Here is a 19,726-nt window from a genome sequence, read left to right as displayed (position 1 = left end):
AATAAAGTTACATTAAAAAGTACATAGTTTTAGGCAGCAAACTGTACTAAACATCACACGTAAAAGCACTCATTCAGAATGACCCTTTGATGGTGTTATAAGTGAATAACCTGTAAGCAGCATTTTAATGTAGCCAGGTCCAGGTGGTCTGTCAAACTACTGTACTCTAGCAGTACTACTGTACTTAGTTTAATTTATAGAAATACGTCATTATCTAAGTTGATTATACCGTACAGTATGTTTACCATGCAACTACTCAGTGTGCAAAGTAACTAACAACAAATAAATAAATATGCGTTTAAAAAGTACCAATATTTCTCTAAAATGTAGCGGATTAGGGGTACAAGTGTACCTCAAAATTGTACTCAAGTGTGGTACTTGAGTAAATATACTTAGTTTTAGATGTGTTACTTTCTACCTCTGACTGTGCAGTGAACATATCACGTGAAACCTGGCGCGTGTCATTTTCGGACTATTTTACAGGCGTGTGGCGGATGTCTTCCGCTTAGTGTGTTTACAAGGCTGGCGGAGTGATCTGCAGTTGTGGAGGTCCTGACGGGAGACAGACCGACAGCGGGGATCGATAACAAACCAGACTCGGTGAATGAACATTATGACTGCAGCAATAGTCAGATAGCTGGCTTCTTATCTTTTATGAGCCATAATTAGAGACAAACAAATAAAGACAGCCAAGACCATGGAAAGAAAAGGGTGAGACTTTTTAAATGTTCAGTCGAAGGAGTTGTTCAAATGAAAGTTTCTCTGCAGGAAATGCACGCATGCATACATGCGTTTTGCAATTGAGAACAACACTTAGCAAATTACCAGGTCTGTTATATTTACACGTTGGTTACGTTAGCTAAACGTAGGCTTTAGCTGGTTTTGACTTTATTACGTGTGTAAACATGCAACTTAGAACAATAGCAAGTTAATTGATATTCTGGTTGCTGGTGCGTTGACGTTACCAACGCCGCTAGCCTGATTAGCTAGCTAAGTTTCATTGTTTACACACGCTTGACTTGCGGCGCGTTGGGCCCGCATACGGCACAGCTAAGTTACGCAAGTATACGGTATAAAAATCTCAGCTGCAGCCAGCTGTCTGGTTAAAACTTGTAGATGAAGGATATGCTGCCTCGTGTGTAGTTCACCGCTAATTTATCCACTTGCAAGTCCCAAAAATGAGTAGACACTTCACTCTAACATAGTGGTAACGTACGCTTGAAAATCATCCATTCCGTTGTACGTTATTACATTACAAAGCCGTAGCAGTTAAGTGATCTACCTCAAAGCTCCAAATACACACCCAAAAATCATCCACACAGGTGTTTTCACTTACTGATTACACCTGTGGGCGTGTACAGATTTGTACTTGACTGACATTTCCTGTGTGTGTGTGTGTATATATATATATATAGAGAGAGAGAGAGAGAGAGAGAGAGAGAGAGAGAGAGAGATACTTTATTAATCCCGAAGGAAATTAAGGTGTCCAATAGCTTATACACACACACATAGGCACACAGACATGTGACATCCACGTACACATACATACTACAAAAATACAAAGGAAGATATCAAGTACAGTAAAATTAGATTGTAGCAAAAAAATGCAGAAAGGTGCAATGGTAACTAATTACCATAAGTAATTACACCTGATAGGCTGGGACAATCAAACGTTACAGCTTTTGATCATATTTTAAGTTGCATGCAGTTAAGTGACCTCAGAGAACTATGCCCCACTTTAGCCTGTGAAGAGATCCAATCATTTAGAATAACTGAGAAGCCATGTGTGGGTGTCCAGACCCATAACTGCTTTAATGCCTCGGTTAATGAACAGGTAAATCTTGTGATGATGATGATGAGTCTTCTGTTTTTCTTTCTAGTGTTCCTGTTAAGCGCATTTTCAACAAGCCCCAGATAGTCCGCAGTCTGGGCAGCAACCTTCACACAGATGTGAATGCCAGCCACTCCCGGGCTGGATGGTCGCTCCTGACCAAAGTGCAGCGCAGCAGGCACAAGCATTTCTATGACATCAACCATCAAATCAGGGTGAGAATGTGGTATTTATGATGCAGTAATGACTGTGCTGTGCTGCCTGAAGGGACAATTATTACATTAGTATACAGTGCCCATAAATCATATTCCCCTCCCATTTTCATGTTATGGTTTTACATTATTTAATGAAAGTGGTTTTAATTATACTTTCTGACAATGAGCAACAGAGCAAGTCTTTAATGTTAACCTGAGCCAATTGATCATTGGAGGCACATTTGGCAGTAATTCCAGCCTTGAGTTTATGAGAATAGGTGTCTTCCTTGCAAACCGGCTCAGGTTACATGGGGACCTGCCACACATTTTGGATGGACTTAGAAGCTCCAGGAAACATCCAAAGTGCTGTCTTTAAACCCAAAACATAGCATTTAGTGTAATTACTATAGTACGGCCATAAAGCCCAGTTTAGGTCTCATTATACAATAGAACCTTCTTCCACTTTGTTTCAGAGTCTCCCACATGTTTTCTGGCAAACACTAGTTAGTATGTCATGAGACTTATTTTTTTAACAATGACTTTCTTTGCTACTCTGCCATAAAGTTTTAACTGATAAATTGCCCGGGCAACAGTTGTGGTCATGTGGTGTACACAGTGACTGTGACCTACATAATAAACCTTAGTTTACTCCAGTAAGCTGTAAATCTAGATCTTCTGACACTAGTATATGCATATATTTTATTATATTATTATATCAGAATTTTGACATTATATATAGTGTACAAGTTAACAAATAAGGAGGGATTTTGGACACGACCGTCCACAAGAGTTGCCATAGACTGCTTTGTTGCCTCCCTTGCTGATAATCATCTCCCACAGGCATTGTTTTATGATTGACTGAAGACTGTGCTACCAGGGGTATTCAGTGCCATTGTAAAACTGACATCGTTACATCATTACAACCTTTTATCTCTGCTGCTTAGCTTAAGGAGAGATCATTCCCCCCAAACTGTCCTGCATCATCATAATCATCCCAGTTCATTGTAATGTCTCTTCACACTGCATAGAAGTAAATAAGAGATGCAACAGTACCCCCTGTTCATCACTAACAACAACACAGTCATACAGCTGTGTAGATTTGTACAGTAACTTTTCACAAAAGTCTTCTAAAAAGTTGTATTTTCTTATGAAAGAAAATTGGTCAAAGCTGGTTATCAGAATTTTTGCCGTTATGTTCTTGTCTCTCTTAAAGGCCAAGCCTGATTTAAACACAACACTACCAGTTCGACAGACAGCATCCATCTTCAAACAACCAGTGACCAAGGTAACAAATCATCCCAACAACAAGGTGAAGACAGACCCCCAGAAGGCTGTGGACCAACCGAAACAAGTAAGTCAGAGGGCAGAAAACGTGCACATTTCAGCTCTTAAAACTTTCTTTAGGCTCTCTGTACTTTTTAGTGTTTTTAGGAAATGATTACATCACCATTAATACAATAGAAGGACATGTGAGTAAAAGAAAATTAGTATACCTTTTTAGTAGTTGTAATGTTTTGCAAAGCTGGCCACTATAAAATAGAGGTGTGAATCTTCACTGATCTTTCGATTACGATTATCATGTCTTTGATTCGATATCTCGATGCATCACGATGCATCAAATACATTTTTCTATTAAAGCCATATAGGATATTTAATTCATAGCTTTTCAAGCTTCAAAAACAAAACATTCTGCAGTGCTCTGATATTAAATACATTGGACACATAAAACTACAGCACTGAGCACGTGGCACTTCCTGAATGTGCAAAACATAACAGAATATGTAAACAGAAAGGTTGTTTGGCCTACATTAAATTGTAAACAGAAATAATCGATCATGGCCTGGCCGATAATTGATGCAGCATCGTCCATGTCCACGATTCGATGCATCGATTATTTGATTAATTTCAACACCTCTAGTACAAAACCTGGTGTCCTAGTGTTATGTTATGTCTCTTTCTGACTTTGCTGTTATGTAATGAGTGCTAAAGGGTCGATTCAACCTAGTTCAATATCCCTGTAAATTATATAATGATGCACATATTTAGTTTGTGGAAAAATGTGCTCAAAACATAACAAGGAAATTTGTTTTCTTCAGCTGTTCTGGGAGAGGAAGTTGAGCGGGTTAAATGCATTTGATATCGCAGAGGAGCTAGTGAAAACTATGGATCTTCCAAAAGGCTTACAGGGTGAGTGTAACCAAAACAAATATGACAACCTTGTGTGAGTCAGAGCTGGAATTTTTTAGAAGCTTGACTTGTGCTTTCTTGTTGTCCTCTGCCTAGGTGTTGGGCCTGCATGTTCAGATAAAACACTGCTTTCTGCCATCGCCAGTGCCCTGCACACCAGCCCGGCACCGGTCACTGGACAGCTCACCGCTGCAGTGGAGAAAAATCCTGGAGTCTGGCTCAACACATCACAGCCCCTCTGCAAAGCCTTCGTAGTGACTGATGATGACATCAGGTAAGATGTTCACACAAACAACATGGCTGTCCCCTCTGGAGGATTGATCCATATCATGAAAACATTGGAAATGGACAATAGGCTGAATCAATCCATCACTGGTGGCTCTTTTTAATGTGTCAAATTGGAATCAAGTAAACTGTAAAAGTGCAGTTAATTGTGGCACATGCACTCAGTAACAAGGTCGTTTAACATGTTAGGCCTATTGTTAGTTGTGGGTTATCATGTTAAGTTACTGAACTAGTGAACATGTTATTAGGGTACATAATAGAAAAAGCACCACACCTGAAATATGCGTTGTGTTGAATGTTGAGATTTGCTTACTCTGTTAAATGCATTTCAATCCACTGGTGAAGTGAATTTACTGCTGTGACGGGGAGATCAAGAATTCTTGTTTTAAAGGACAATTCCGTCGCAAAATGAACCTAGGGGTTAATAACAGATGTGTACCCACTCGATCGTTCTCTGGGACATGTTTTCATGCTAATCGAATGTGTTTGTATCTTGAAAGAAGCTAGCGTGGACCGCTGATTAGCTTACAACGCTAGTATTCGGGGCACAGGGAAAGTAAAAACAAATCGCTATTTTGTACCACTAAAAAGGCTCAAAATATCACCAAACTTCAACGGTAGCATAATGAGGGTCCCTAAATGTTAACCGAAGCATTGAGAACTTTGTAAGCGTACAGACAGTTTATTGAAAAGATAGATTATAAAGACACTCGCGTTCATGTTTACATGCGGCCGCCGTCTTGAAAACCAGTCATGACTTACAGCTGGCGATGCAAACTAAAATCAAGCAATTTGCTCAGTATATCTGAAATAATCACACCGATTTAAAACATAACTTGTCTAGTGTACTTACTCGGTGGATAACTGTCCATCTGGTCCCTCCGGTCTGGGTCGCCGTCTCCAATTTATTTTCGGAACATGGGGAAAAAAGTTTCAGCCCTGTACTGTACAAAACACTGCGTCTCTTGGGTGTCGCAACGCAACAGCGCCCACTCCGTGCAACACAGACACTCCTGTTCGGTGGCCATAGCTTCACAATGTCAGCAGGTACACCACCAGTTTCCTGAAGTACGAGGCTGTGTTGCACCATTGACTACCGGTAGCTCTCTCTCTCGTAGCCCTTTCACGGAGCTCCCGCAGCTCTTCGTTCAATGAACGCTGATGAAACTTACAGTGTTCTCAATGCTTCGGTTAACATTTAGGGACCCTCATTATGCTACCGTTGAAGTTTGGTGATATTTTGAGCCTTTTTAGTGGAATAAATGGCGATTTGTTTTTACTTTCCCTGTGCCCTGAATACTAGCGTTGTAAGCTAACCAGCGGTCCGCGCTAGATTCTTTCAAGCTACAAACGCATTCGACTAGCATGAAAACATGTCCCAGAGAACGATCGAGTGGGTACACATCTGTTATTAACCGCTAGGTTTGTTTTGCGTCGGAATTGACCTTTTAAGGCAGCCATGCTGTGTTGCTCACTGGGGATGCCATGGAGAGGAAATTTTCCCACAGGTCCATACATTTGTGACAATGATTACACCGTAAACGCACCACAGCTGTGACTCTCCAGTCGAAGTTTTGCTGCGCTGCCCATTTTGGCAGTCGCCAGGTTGAGACAGGAGGTGGAAGCACCCTGAAGCGCTGCCCACTTCCCTTCGGCACCCATGTTAAACATAGACCTTGTATACATATGATGTTGACTAATTGGGCTGTTAAGACGAGAGCGGCATGGAGCTCCGTGGTTGGCTTGCAATCTAGTTTGTGGTCAAACGCGCTGAATGTGTTTCTTTCATTTTTTTTTTTTTTTTTTTTTAATCTGTTCTAAATTAACTTTTAAAAGGGATATTTTTCAAGTTATTAATGCTCTTATCAACATGGTAGTGGACAAATATGCTTGCTTTATGCATTTTTTTTAATTATTATTGCAACAATCCAAAAGAATGACAGATACTGTCTAGAATATTCTTCAGAATAACTTCAAAGGTACTGTATGCTCAAAATGTATGCTGAAAGCATAATACGGCAAATTTAAGCCTATCAAGCATCAACAGTTGGGAACATTGACCTGAATGTAACATTACTTGGTACTACTAACCCAATGTAGTGTCCCACTTTACACTTGGAAAGATTAACTTATCAGCAATTCAACACAAAACACTGGAGCCTGTGTATTACAGCAACAGACATATTGTACAAGTACATTTGTCAGCTGAATGTGACAGTGTAATTGTGTTTAACCTCACATGTGGGAAAATAAACGCTCACAAAGCTTCAAAAACATTTGTGGCGTTGAAAGGAATTTGCGTTTACTTATTATGGTGTTAACTTTGGCAGCCCTAATTATATTTCTATACATGTTCCACTATTTGGGGAACTAAATCCTGTCTTGTCATCATCATTGTGTCTTTGCCATGAAAGATTTGTTTTCATTATAGCCACCTTATTTATTTATTTATTTATTTATTTATTTATTTTCCTCGTCTGTGTCTCTTAGGAAGCAGGAGGACCTGGTGCAGAATGTGCGGAGGCGGCTGGAGGAAGCCCTCACGGCTGATATGTTAGCTCATATAGAGGACACCGCTGCAGACGCAGCAGCAGCAGCCAACAAAGTGGAGGAGAAGGTTGAACAGGTGGACAAGGAGGAATTATAGCCAAGGTACTCCAAACTGCAGGGCTGGTACCAGTGTTGCTGAATCCTATAATTTTTTATTATTTTTTTTGTTTGTTATTGGTTCACCCATTGCCCCTGTTTTGCCTCATTGTTAGGAACTACAGTGCATGTAACATGTCTCTTTCTCATCTCTCCCACAGGCTTGTTTGACATGTTTGCTGGTAAACTTTCATTTTCAAATAATTGGCTCCACGAGGATTGTGTATACACTTTTAACTAAAATAGACCCTAATTGCAGACATTCTGCAGATTTTGTTTACCTTAACAAAGACTGTTTTCTTTATTTGTATTTTTTCTTACATGTGACAGTGTAATCCTGGATGGGTGCTTTCAGTTTTCAGTTCATTTTTACCTCCACTAATGTATGGCAACTTTCTTTAGACTCTATACTGTTCACTGTTTTCAGGAATGACCACCATTTCACTATTGATACTATAGTGAGTCAAAGGAAAATATTGTTCTTGTAAGTAGTTGTACTTTTAAGGCAGTTTACGGCAGTTGTGGATGATGTTCTATACAATGCAGTGTTACATTTAGTTGACAGCTGTTCAAGCTCAAAGTTAAAAACACAAACCTGATGTATGTGACTGACGTGTGTGTATGTGTGTTGAATGTATCAGTTCATGTTGACGTTGTGGGTTTCTTTTTTAACATGTTGCTCTTTTATATTTTACTCTGGCACTATAGGTAGTGTGTTTGTTTGGAAGCATAAAAAGGTTGCAGTATGTTTACATGCACACAGCAATGCTCTGTATAATCACATTTAGTTTGTTTGATTTGATTGTTTGACAGTTCAAAGCAGTGTTATTTCTCACAATAACCTTTTTGAGTTTACATTGTTTTGGAGTTTAAGTCATGGTATTTGTATTGCCAAAATAATTATTAGTACTGTTTTGCCAGCTACATTTGAGTTTAATCAGTAACAGAGTGTGTACCCTCAGAAAAACAAATACAACACTGATGTACCTCATAACAAGATGTACTGTACCTCATTACAAGATTTATTATTTGTCTCTGTACCCCTGTGTCAATGTCAAATAAATGCAGCTCTTTCATGACTGATGTTTTCTTGGTCATTATCATTCTTAAATCTAGGAGGTTGTGGTAGGTGGACATGTTTTTAGATTTTGTGATTAAAGGTTGTGGTCCTTTCTTCTTTAAAATGAAGCTTTAGGATTGTTCAAGTGCATCTTAAAACAATACTGAACTTCTTGGATGTATATTGACATTATTCCCTGTAATGATTCCTCCTTTCCAAAACCCACAGTCCATGTTGAGCCAAAGCTAATGAGTTAATCAAACGAAGTGGGTATCTTCCAAAGTAAAAAATAAAATCCCTTGGTATGACACCAAGGGATTTTAGCAAGGAAACGCAGAGGTCATAAGAGGGGATCTCTCCACAGCCAGTATAGACAGGAGGAACAATTACAGTGATCAATTACTTTCAGTGTCCATGTGAGCTTTGTTTTAAACAAAGAAACAAAGAAAAGGGTGTGCTTTTAATAGTATTAATTTAATATTTAATACCTATTGCCCTTAATGATTCTTTTTTTGTATTAGGTATTAACCTAGAAAGCACAAATAAATGGAGGCGCGCACACACACACACACACACACACACACACACACTGCATGAGCATCATTCAATTCTGTTGTTGGACCACCCAAAACACCTTATTGGTAGCCATGATGAACACACCCAATGATGACAAAATGTTTTAAACATGTATCAATGCGTTAACAGTCGGGATGCAGAGAGGGAGATAGAGAAATAAAATAGTGCCCTGCAGACTGATAGACACAATGGTAGTGACAGCAGTGGTGGCTTGCCGTTGATGCTCTCCCCTTGCTGCATGTGGCCTTTGAACTCATTGTTGTGTCGCGGATGACGTCAGTGCCGTGTGCTGGAGACGGAGCGGCGTGCGCCTGGCGAGACAAAGGCGGCGGACCGACTGGGGTCAGGCAGCAGCAGTAGAAGCAGAGAGCTGAGAACCAATGTGTGTTTTTTTTTTAACTGAAAACTGCTAACCTTGGATTTGAGCGGCGGTCTCCCTGAAGGTACGCAGAATGAAGACCCAGTGACACTCCCAGGAATATGCTTTGACTCTCAAGAAAGAGACAAAAACAACAGAGCTCTCTTTTCGTTTTTAAACGTTTTTCTCCTACGCCCCCCATTTAGCGTGCTACTAGTTAGCTAACCTGCTAGCTCTCTAGCGTTGCACAGCGCACAGTACTCCTCCTGGCTGCTTCTCATCTTTCCCTCAAAAATTGGGCGACAAACGAAGACAGGATCTCGTCGACAAAGACAAGATAAAGTAAGTTCATGTAGTTTTCGCACTTGTTTAATTTTGAAAATCAACGCGGCTGCATTTGAGAATGATCACAAGTTCGACTGTCAGAACAGAGCTAACCAGCTAGCTATGGTGCTCCCAAACAAAGGGGTCGACAACGTGACTGAGTGCCGACTATGTGGAGCTAGCCTGTTAGCTTGGCTGCTGAAGCTAACAACAGCTTATAGCCCTCTTTTATATTTTGTTTTTTATTCGATCAGTACATATAAGAGTGTCTGAAGTTATTACCACAAATGTTCGTATGTGTGCACGCGTACACGTTGTGCACTTGTGTTAAAGCGGACATGCTTTATGACAAAACAAGCTCCTGGATGGTTTCAGGTGTCAGACAAAAAGCAACAACAGACAAAGCAAGGCGCCCAAATCAACACTGCTAATGCATGCTATTGTTTCTGAATGATCGGTGGCTCCACTGTGCTCATCTCCGGCCTGCTTTTGAGTGTTTTATGATAAACAAACACTTGATTTTTTTTGTTATTTATCCCTTTTTTTCAGAAGAGGGTGAGCTCACTCCCAACAAACAGGCATCCGTGATCTGATGTGAGATCCACGGAGAGACAATGCCTAGCCCTTTATTCCACCCCGAGATTATGGACCACGACGTGGTGATCAGCAGCCAGCACAACGGGGTCGGTCTGCCCCGAGAGACAGACCAGGAGTCCCGGGAAGAGGACCACCATGATGCGCTCCGCTTCGCCCTGGACCAGCTGTCACTCATGGCTCTGGAGAAGGTGGACTGTGGTAGCGGAGGCGGCGGGCTGGTCGACACGCTGGATGGGACCCAGGGTCCGGGCTCCGAGGGCTGCAACGGTGTGGGCGGAGGAGGCTACGTGGATCTACAGATGCTGGAGCATCCAAACGGGTCCCGGGACTCGCCGACGTCCTGCTCTCCATCCCCGGAGTACTACGGCTCGGGCGGGTACCACATGGCCAGCTCGCACTCCATGCTCCACGGGGAACAAAGCTCCGTCCTCTGCAGCAGGAAAAGAAGTGTCAACATGACGGAATGTGTACCTGTCCCCAGCTCTGAACATGTGGCTGAAATAGTGGGGAGACAAGGTAAGAGCACGAGTGTGTGTGTGATGCTGCTTAGTTAGTGAAGAATTAATTGGTGTTTATGTTGCGCTTAAAGGATGCATGCAGCCTGGCTGTTCTTTGTTTGGGTGGCAGTCTGGTGGAAGGATGATCTCTGAACTTTTACAGCGTGAGCTTAGTGCTCTGGTCGGACTGCACTCACTGTTTGGGTCTTTGATGTCAGCATAATGCGTACTCCATTAAAGAAGCCCTACGTACTATATTTATATTCCATTTTAACAATAGGCATAGAGGGAGTGAGAGAGAGTGTGGTTGAGTAGGATGGAGGGGGAGGGGTGGGAGAGGGTCAGACAAAGCGGCAGATTGTCGGGAGTCTGGACATGTCTAGCAGCCTGCATCTAACAAAGGAAAAATACCGAAATGTGCTGCTTTTACATATCACATATTCTAAGAGTCAGTGTTGAACACTGAACTCACATTTCTACCTCATGTGTATGTTTATGGTAGATTATTATTGTCCCCGCTGAGCAGATTTTAGGCTGAAACGGGGCAGCAGACGCACAAACACGGGACTGGGCGGTGTTACGCCCTGCACCCAGCTCTGTCTGCCGATGCTGCTGCTCGCATATGAGCCGCTACGTTTGATACCTGTCCCTTTTCTTTTTGTCTATTTATCCACACATGTCCTCCACTTTAGATAGACTGAGGTTGTAGGTTTGGTTCGACCGTCGCAGCCGCGACGGCGTTACGGCATTGTTCTCTTTGTTTGAAAAAGCCATGCTTTCTGCTTCCCAGAATGACATCACACACTGTGCGCCCTATTGGTCGCCGAGAACGAAGCGTCCATATTTAAAGAAACAGAGCACACGGTTGATGCTGGTGGAGGAGCATGAGTTGACACAAGCAGTGCATCCGCTCTAGGCTTCATGTTTGGGGCAGACAGGCTCTTCATGAATAACCTGCATAACCGCTGCTTTTGCGGCTACGGATATGTTGTTATGATGCGAAAATGTCCATGACGGTGCATCATTAAAGCACCGAAACTGTAGTGATATGTTGTTGATTTTTGAATGTTTTTGAGGATTCAGTACCCAGCATGTTGACGCAGCCAAGCACGTTGATTCCTTATTCATTTCGATATTCAAAAATGTATTGGAACAGCTTTCAATTTAAAACATGTTTGTGTATATAACAAGTTGCCAGTTAATTAGGTACACTTAGTTCAATTAATGCAGTCTAATACAACAGTCCTGAATCAAAAAAAAAAAGAAGTACCATCATGATGAATTATGCAGTTTTTGTTGAAACAGTTTTCAAGACTGATCCAAGTCGGGGGAACACCTCACTTAGAGCTGGCCAATATGGAGAAAATCAAATATATACAATATATTTTTGACCAAATACCTCTATCCACATTGTGGCGATATTGTAGGGTTTTACAATCGGTGCTTTCACAAAATATGCAAACAGTGAGATTTTTGATAATCATCAGTTATGTAGACTATGTGGGTAAAGGCAAATAGTGGAACAGCTAGAACAGTCTGGTGTGTTCAGAAATGTACATCACTCTACTGTAATGCAGCCTTTAAAACCAGGAAAAGACAACACGTGTGCCATATCAGGATATTACGATATCCAAAATTTAAGACGTTATCTTGCCTCATATATCGATATATTGCCCAGTCCTACTCTCAATTTCAACTAAACGGAGCATTATAACCTTCATGTGGGTAGGGTTTCTTGTAGGGCTGTTGTATCAGACCACATCAGTGTTAACAAGGTGTACTTAATAAAGTGCTAAGAGTGCATATTGGAAGTGTTCTCATTAGACTTTGTGTATATACTATAGCTGCACTTATATTTATGGCTATGTCATAAATATGTGTTTATATATGCGTGTGTGTGTCTGAATGTGTATAAATGATGGTGTTTATGTGCTTCTGTGTCTTCCAGGTTGTAAGATTAAGGCCTTGCGTGCCAAAACAAACACCTATATAAAGACTCCAGTCAGAGGCGAGGAGCCAGTGTTCATCGTGACGGGACGCAGGGAGGATGTCGAGATGGCCAAGCGGGAAATCGTCTCTGCAGCTGAGCATTTTTCTATGATCCGGGCGTCCCGCTGCAAAGCTGGAGGGCCCGGAGGAGGAGGAGGAGGAGGAGGAGGCGCCAGCTCTCTTCCTGGACCACCACACTTACCTGGACAGACCACCATACAGGTACAGAAACCGAATACTTAGTCGTTAGCTGTGTTTTTTGTTTTATTCTGCCGGGTAACAAAGGAATAACTGGGTGTTAGATAACATCTGCTTAAAACCACCATACCTCTGTTCTCTATCCTGTAGTTAAATTAAACCATTTCTCTTGCCACTGATTCAGGTGAGGGTGCCCTACAGAGTAGTCGGTTTAGTAGTTGGACCAAAGGGAGCAACTATCAAGCGCATCCAGCAGCAGACTCACACCTACATCGTGACACCCAGTCGAGAGAAAGACCCGGTGTTCGAGGTGACCGGCATGCCGGAGAACGTGGACCGAGCGAGAGAGGAGATCGAGACCCACATCACCCTGCGAACTGGAACCTTTGTAGACCTGCAGGGAGACAACGACTTCCACTCCAACGGCACCGATGTCAGTCTGGAAGGCCTGGGCGCCCTGAGCGGAGGGCTGGGGTCGTCTCTGTGGTCCAGGGCTACTGGCCACCATTCGGTCCCCCCTCCTCCTCCTCCACCCTCCCCACCTCCTCCTCCCCTCCCCATGTCCATGCACCACTCCTCTGGCCGGAAGATGTCCTCCTCAGTAGCCTATCACACACACAACGGCGGGATGACCTCAGACAACTTCAGCACCTCTCGCAAGGCCAACGAGGGAGGCAGCCCCACCAGCCCTTTTAGCACAGGCTCTAGCAGCGCTGGAGGAGGGTTTACTTTCGGGGGCGACTCCACCCCAGGGCTGCCCTCCTCGGATGAGCTGGGCTTTGAGTTCACTGCTGCCAACATCTGGGCACCTTTCGTCAACGGGGGGGCGGGCAATAAGACGGCCGGCTCTTCCCAGCAGCAGCAGCCTCTACGTCGCAACAGCAGCGGCCTCAGCGGTGGCGCCATCACTCCAAGATTGTCTCCAACTCTGCCTCAGGACGCGGGCGTGGGCCCCCTGGATCATCCATTAGCCCGTCGTGCGCAGAGCGACCCCCTCAGCACTCTCTCCTGGCTACAGTCTGGCAGCGCCGGAGGCGGCTCCTTCTCCGGAGCGTCCAGCTCCAGCTCCGGCGGCTCGTCGACCGGTTACTCCTCCTGCTCGGCCTCCTCCCTGCCCGGCGGCTCACCCACTGACTCCGAGGGAGGCAGCGGCGGCATGGTCCTCAGCTCTGGGATGCTGAGTCGGCTGAAAGGCGGCTCCGTCTCCGGGGTCGCGGGTCTGGTCGGCGTCAGCCCCGGGATCAACAGGGACTGCTTTGTGTGTTTCGAGAGCGAGGTGACGGCAGCCCTGGTGCCTTGTGGCCACAACCTGTTCTGCATGGAGTGCGCCGGGCAAATCTGCCAGTCAGCTGAGCCCGAGTGTCCCGTCTGCCACACCCCCGCCACACAGTGCATCCGCATCTTTTCCTAATGCCTGGGGGGGGTGGGGGCAACATGAGGTGGGCAAGAAGAAGACTGAGGTGGGGCACCAGCTGTGGCGGAGGCAATGGAAGGATTCACACTAATAACTCTCACACACATGATGGACCATAATAAATGCATAATAGAGATGATGATACTATACGGATGTTGATTTATTGCTGATAACTGTCAAGATTAATAATCTACAATAATAATAATAATAATAATAATGACCTGAGTTATTTTCAGAGGGAAGTTAATTGAAACTGGTCTGCAGACAGTTGTTGCTCAGACAGTCTCTCGGTGGTGAACTTCTGGAAGGAAACTAGTGTCTTATCTCTCTTCAGGCCTTCATTTTGACCGGCAGCAGCCTGCACTGCTGCCGGTCCGTCTCGACATTTCTTCATTCTGGCTTCTTCAGATCTCTGCCTGCTTTCTCTCTCACAGCCTTTCGTTTTGACACTTTTGTACTTAACAGATATTTTTTGATGAAGCTGTCAATGAGGCCTGCACTTTTCTACTCCTTATTTTAATGTTCTAGACAGGACACGAAACCGTTCCAACAAACCCCTATGCTTTCTCCTCTTGAGCTCACTCATGCTGTTGTTTGACATGAAGCGGCGGGGTTGCTATTTTTCTGTACGCTCGGAACTTTTTTAAATGTCCGCATTTGGTCAGGCGCCTATCGGAAAACAATAGAGCCGAGGGGACCTCCTAAGGATGACTTCATGTTTCTCATTGCCACACATTGTTTTGCCATCAGTAATGACAAAAGAATGCTATTAATCGACACCTCTTACTTCCTGATCGAATTCAATAACACGATGGATGAATTTGGACGCTCCACATTTGAATTGTGGCTGCCGCATTGGTTCACATTAATTCTCCTTTTAATAAGTGGGAAACATACCATTAGTGATACTGTAGGAATGTGTCTGAGGTCAGTTCTCTGTACGTTTGGGCTGCCTGACAATCCCTTTACATCTCTCTATTGCGCGTCTGTGTATGTATGTGTGTGTGTGTGTGTGTGTGTGTGTGTGTGTGTGTGTGTGTGTGAATAATGCCCGCTCATGCTGTTTCCATGTTGGCATCATTATGTGCCCTCACCATGAGAAGGCCTGGTTTCTGTCTGCTGCCCCTCTCCTTCATCCCGCTCATCGTCCTACAGGAGGACTTTGCGCAGATCCATCCACACCAGGACCTTTTCCTCCTCACGTCCTGTCTGTTACACTCAGATCGGCTCGTTTTAGCATTTTCTACTAGTTTTTGACTCTTGACTGTCAAGTGTGTGGCTCGCAGACATATTTTGAACTATAGGATAAGATAGGGCTTTTCTGATGTCACATGTGAATGTTTTGTCCAATAAGGTTACGGAGAGACAGCTGCTCCTCCCATATGAAACAATAACAAGGGGCTCGATTGAACCTTTTTTTTTTTTTTTTTTCATGCACTGATTACTCCCGGCCCCTCTAAAATGGAAGACAAAAAAGAAGAAGAAAGAAACGCCTCTTACTGTTTTTGTTTTGGTAGTTTTGGTCTTCCACCCCACTCTCACAGCCAAGCTGTATGGCACTCTCTCAGATGACACGCCGTCATACCCATATAGCGCTGTACTCCTGGCCAAATGTGGTGCACTATATGGTTAGTTGTTGTTGAGATTTGTCCTATGTTTTCATAGCATTACTGAGTAACTCCTGATAAGGCGGTTGCATCCCATTTTGTGTTTCGTGGTTTTTAAAGAATTCAGTGTGAGTTTGCAGTAACTGCCTCCTATAGTGTTAATACTGTACGTATGATTTGGGTGATGTCGGTGCGATGGTACACGGTTGCCGTTGGTGGACCTTTTTTTTTTTTTTTTTTTTTTTTTTTTTAAATGCATGGAATCAGCTCATAGAATGAGACAAGCCATGACAATAGAATTAAAAATGACACACTTAATTCCCAAGGGCTTCCTCTGACTGCACAGACACATGATCACATTTTTCAGGCTCACACGCGGTAGGTAGAACTTCTTTTATGGCAGCTAGTAGCTAGGTCATCCAGGGCTTCCAGACACTCCTTGTGTTCAAATCCCAGCAGCTGCAGAATGTTTTGCTTGTTTTTTAAATTATATTTTCTAACTGTCCCTACACAGTCATCACATTCGGATCCTGCCAGTAGAGCGTAGGGCATTGCAGTCACAGTGTGTCCTCCTCTCTGGACGAAGTCTCAGATCAGGACGGGTTGTAGGGTTTTAATATCAAGGGGGGGAAAAAGGGCAACTACTTGAGGAAATTATTGCCGAGGATGGGCAGTTGCTGCTGTGCTTTGGTGCTCCAGCCAGTATGATGTGAAAATTATTTGCTGTCTGTTTGTTTGCTACTTTTAGGTGAAGAGGGCAGCAGCTGCACAGAGGAATCTAATAAGCCGCTGTCCTGGTTGAGCGCAGCAGTGCACTAATTCATGTGTCACACACGAGTAGGAAAAATCTGCCCAGGAGCTGAACCGGTAGTCTTTGTGAAGACTTTCCCATGGTGCTTTGGTGCAACTCCCTACTGAAACATGGCGATGAACAAACCCAGTTGGTAGCGAGAGGCCTCTTTAGTTCTCAGACTAAACTTCTGCAGGGCACTGTACAGGCCTGACAACCGCGTTCGCATTTTCGTCGAAACTGGCAACCCACCATTTTGTCTCTTACTCGTGCACACTGGGAACAGATGCAGGGCTGTGAACATGTACCGAAAGAACAGCTCTGTCATGTAAGTCTGTTGAGGCCAGTCTTAAAGCCCTTCTTCAAACTGTCCAAGTCGATGTGTTGAAGGAATTAAACATGTTGTATTTACCAGATGGGTCTCATGTAAACTCTGGTGTTGCACTGGGATGTTTCTGGCCAATGAGAGAATGTTAGGGTTTAATGTACAGTAGTTTAATTGTTAAAAAGGTACAAAGTTTTTCCGATTGACTGCTGACTTTTTTTTTTTTTTTTTTTTTAGCCAAACTTATCCCTTCCCCCGATTTCCTTCCTGAAGGTTTGAAAACAGGGTTTCCTGAGGCATGCTAGCCAGTGACCTCTGGCTTTTTTTGTGATTAGATGGGGGGGGGGGTGAGAAGAGAGCCACGCCAGTAAGGGGTGACGGACACCCCTCAAACCGCCGCTCTCCTATTTTTTGCTTTAAATCTCTTTGTATGCAGAACCAAAATGTAAACTGTTGGCAAACTAGGTTTCAGGCCTGACCTGAGTGTGTATATACCCTGAATACAATCATTGGGATCTTGTTTTCAAAAGCGAAATTACTTATTTAAGATAAGTGTAGTTTCTAAAGAACATGTATCATTATTTGTAAGTTAACCATCTGCATGTCTTTAAGCCACCTGGCATTAGCTAATAATTTTTAAGATAAAAAAAAAAAAAACTTTTTACACATTTTATTTTTTACAATTTATTTGCTTACCTAAATATCCCAGACAATAATGTGACCCTTTTTATTACTTCAAATTTATTTTTATTTTCCATTTTTTTTTTTTTTATTTTCCTTATTTTCTGTGTACTACATATAGGCAATTTATAACAAAATGAGAAAATTATTGAAGAAATTTTAAAATTGAAATATATTTTATTTGAAAGTTTATGGACCTTTTAACCGTGAGCCGGAAAAATTGTATAATCGTATAATTTGAACTGACTTGACGGTTATGAGAAATGTATCAAGAGTTTTATTTTTTATGCTTCTTTAATAAAGTCTTGTTTTTGGTTTCATTTTTTTACTGTAAAAATAAGAACTTGTGTCTGGTGTCTTTATTACTTCCCTGTGCTGAGTGGAAATGTGCAGCAGACTGGAGCAACTGCCTCTTGCCACATGGTGGCAGTACTGACACACCTGCAGCAGATACAAGCATCAATACTGCTGGGACTGAAATCTGCAGTTCAGAAGTGTTTGTCTGAGACCTAACATCAGTTAATTCTTTAGAAAATCAATGGAACATTGGCATGAGCCTGGATCTAACACTGATATAGATTTTGGTGTAGCTTTAGAAGAAATGTATCATGTCAGAAGTATTGTTGAAATGATTAGTCAACAGAAAAACAATTGAGTCATGTGTTTTAAGTCTTTATCAAGCAAAAGTGCCTCTTTTTTTAAAGCTAAAGTTAAAGCTTCTAAAATGGGAGGATTTTCTGTTTTTTTCTGTTTTCTATAGCTAGGAATTCAGTACCTTAATGGACTGCTAGCCTGACAAAACAAGCAAAGTAAGGATGTCAGTTTCTGGTGGAAATCTTTCACTGTTTTCTGACATTTTAAGAACTTGAATAGAGCTGAAACAAAACAGACAATTGACTGCAGACTAATTTGGAATTGGAAAGCCATTTTATAGGCAAAATTGCTAAATATTAAAAGGTCCCAGCTTCTTAAATATTTAAATTAGCTGCTTCCTTGTCTTACATTATAGTAGAAATATTGAAATATGTACAAAATGCAGTTCCTGCAGAGAATACTGAAAAGCTAAATTGCTAAAGCTAAACTGCATTGCTGGCATAATTGCGTAAGAAGAAAGTGAGGTAGTGAGAATAGTTGTAAAAGTGGGAATGGTTTTAATTAGTATGAATTTCATTGAAATGTTGAATAATGCCAATCATTTATTAAACAAAAGTGGAATATTTTAAGGTTTAAAAAAAAAAAAGTAATAGTAAAGCATGTCGAAAAGTCATAGTATAGGTATGTAAAAAAAAAAAAAAAGGATAAAAAGGCATATGTCGCAAAAAGTCTTCTATAGTATGTCTAAAAAAAGTCATAGTATATAGTATGTCGAAAATAGTCATGAAAAAGTATAGTGTGGTAAGTTGAGAAGAGTGGTAAAAAAAATTATAGTATAGTATGTTTTACTAAGAATTATATTATTATTAAGTAAAAATTATGAAAAAGTAGGTCACAGGTAGAGCGTTCGCACCATGTAAAGAGTCTAAGTCCTTGCTGCAGCGGCCGCAGATTCAAATCCGGCCAGTAGCCCTTTGCTGTAGGTCATTCCCCCTTTCTCTCCCCTTTCATGTCTAAGATGCCTATCAAATAAAGGCCTAAAATGCCCAAAAAATAGTATGTTTAAAAAAATGATAAAAAAGTCATAGTATAGTATGTCGAAAAATTGAAAAAAAAAAAAAAAGTCATAGATAGTACGTCGAAAAAAGTGGTAAAAATGTCAAACAAGCATATCAAAAATAGTCATAGTATAGTATGTCGAAAATAGTGATTAAAAAGTTATAGTACAGTATGTCGAAAAAGTGATAAAAAAGTCATAGTATAGTATGTCGAAAAATTGATAAAAAAAAGTCATAGTATAGTGTGTCAAAAAATAGAAAAAAAAGTCATCGTATAGTATGTCGAAAAATTGAAAAAAAAAAAGTCATAGTATAGTACGTCGAAAAAAGTGGTAAAAATGTCAAACAAGCATATCAAAAATAGTCATAGTATAGTATGTCGAAAAAAAAAGTGTTAAAAAAGTCATAGTATAGTATGTCAAGAAAGTGATAAAAATGTCATAGTATAGTATGTTGAAAAATTGATAAAAAAAAGTCGTAGTATAGTATGTCGAAAAAAGTGGTAAAAAGTTATG

General features: G+C 41.9%; 2 protein-coding genes across 5 annotated transcripts; both read left to right on the top strand.

The window, feature by feature from the left end:
- The first annotated feature begins 490 nt into the window (after nt 1-490).
- On the top strand, nt 491-8,223 carry mbd3a (methyl-CpG binding domain protein 3a). 2 transcript variants are annotated; one of them, XM_031281271.2, is made up of 7 exons: nt 491-711; nt 1,881-2,046; nt 3,239-3,376; nt 4,122-4,212; nt 4,309-4,486; nt 6,988-7,149; nt 7,305-8,223. In XM_031281271.2, exons 1-6 carry the CDS (start codon nt 698-700, stop codon nt 7,142-7,144), a joined length of 744 nt encoding a protein of 247 aa, XP_031137131.1. In that variant the 5' UTR covers nt 491-697; the 3' UTR covers nt 7,145-7,149; nt 7,305-8,223. The 2 variants fall into 2 exon arrangements, with proteins under 2 accessions (XP_031137131.1, XP_031137130.1); XM_031281270.2 differs by having other exon boundaries at nt 6,988-8,223.
- A 692-nt stretch (nt 8,224-8,915) lies between these two features.
- LOC116037348 (RNA-binding protein MEX3B) lies at nt 8,916-17,521 on the top strand. Of its 3 annotated transcripts, none has more exons than XM_036005362.1 (5): nt 8,916-9,222; nt 9,344-9,479; nt 10,006-10,574; nt 12,504-12,766; nt 12,927-17,521. In XM_036005362.1, the coding sequence occupies exons 3-5, from the start codon at nt 10,076-10,078 to the stop codon at nt 14,151-14,153; spliced, it is 1,989 nt and encodes a 662-aa protein (XP_035861255.1). In that variant the 5' UTR covers nt 8,916-9,222; nt 9,344-9,479; nt 10,006-10,075; the 3' UTR covers nt 14,154-17,521. The 3 variants fall into 3 exon arrangements, with proteins under 3 accessions (XP_035861255.1, XP_035861254.1, XP_035861253.1); XM_036005361.1 differs by having other exon boundaries at nt 8,917-9,222; nt 10,011-10,574; XM_036005360.1 differs by having other exon boundaries at nt 8,917-9,479; nt 10,011-10,574; nt 12,927-14,174; nt 14,207-17,521.
- The last annotated feature ends 2,205 nt before the right edge of the window (nt 17,522-19,726 follow it).

This window comes from Sander lucioperca, chromosome 9 (assembly GCF_008315115.2).
Source record: "Sander lucioperca isolate FBNREF2018 chromosome 9, SLUC_FBN_1.2, whole genome shotgun sequence".
Lineage (NCBI taxonomy): Eukaryota > Metazoa > Chordata > Actinopteri > Perciformes > Percidae > Sander > Sander lucioperca.
This window is presented reverse-complemented; position numbering and strand designations above follow the sequence as displayed.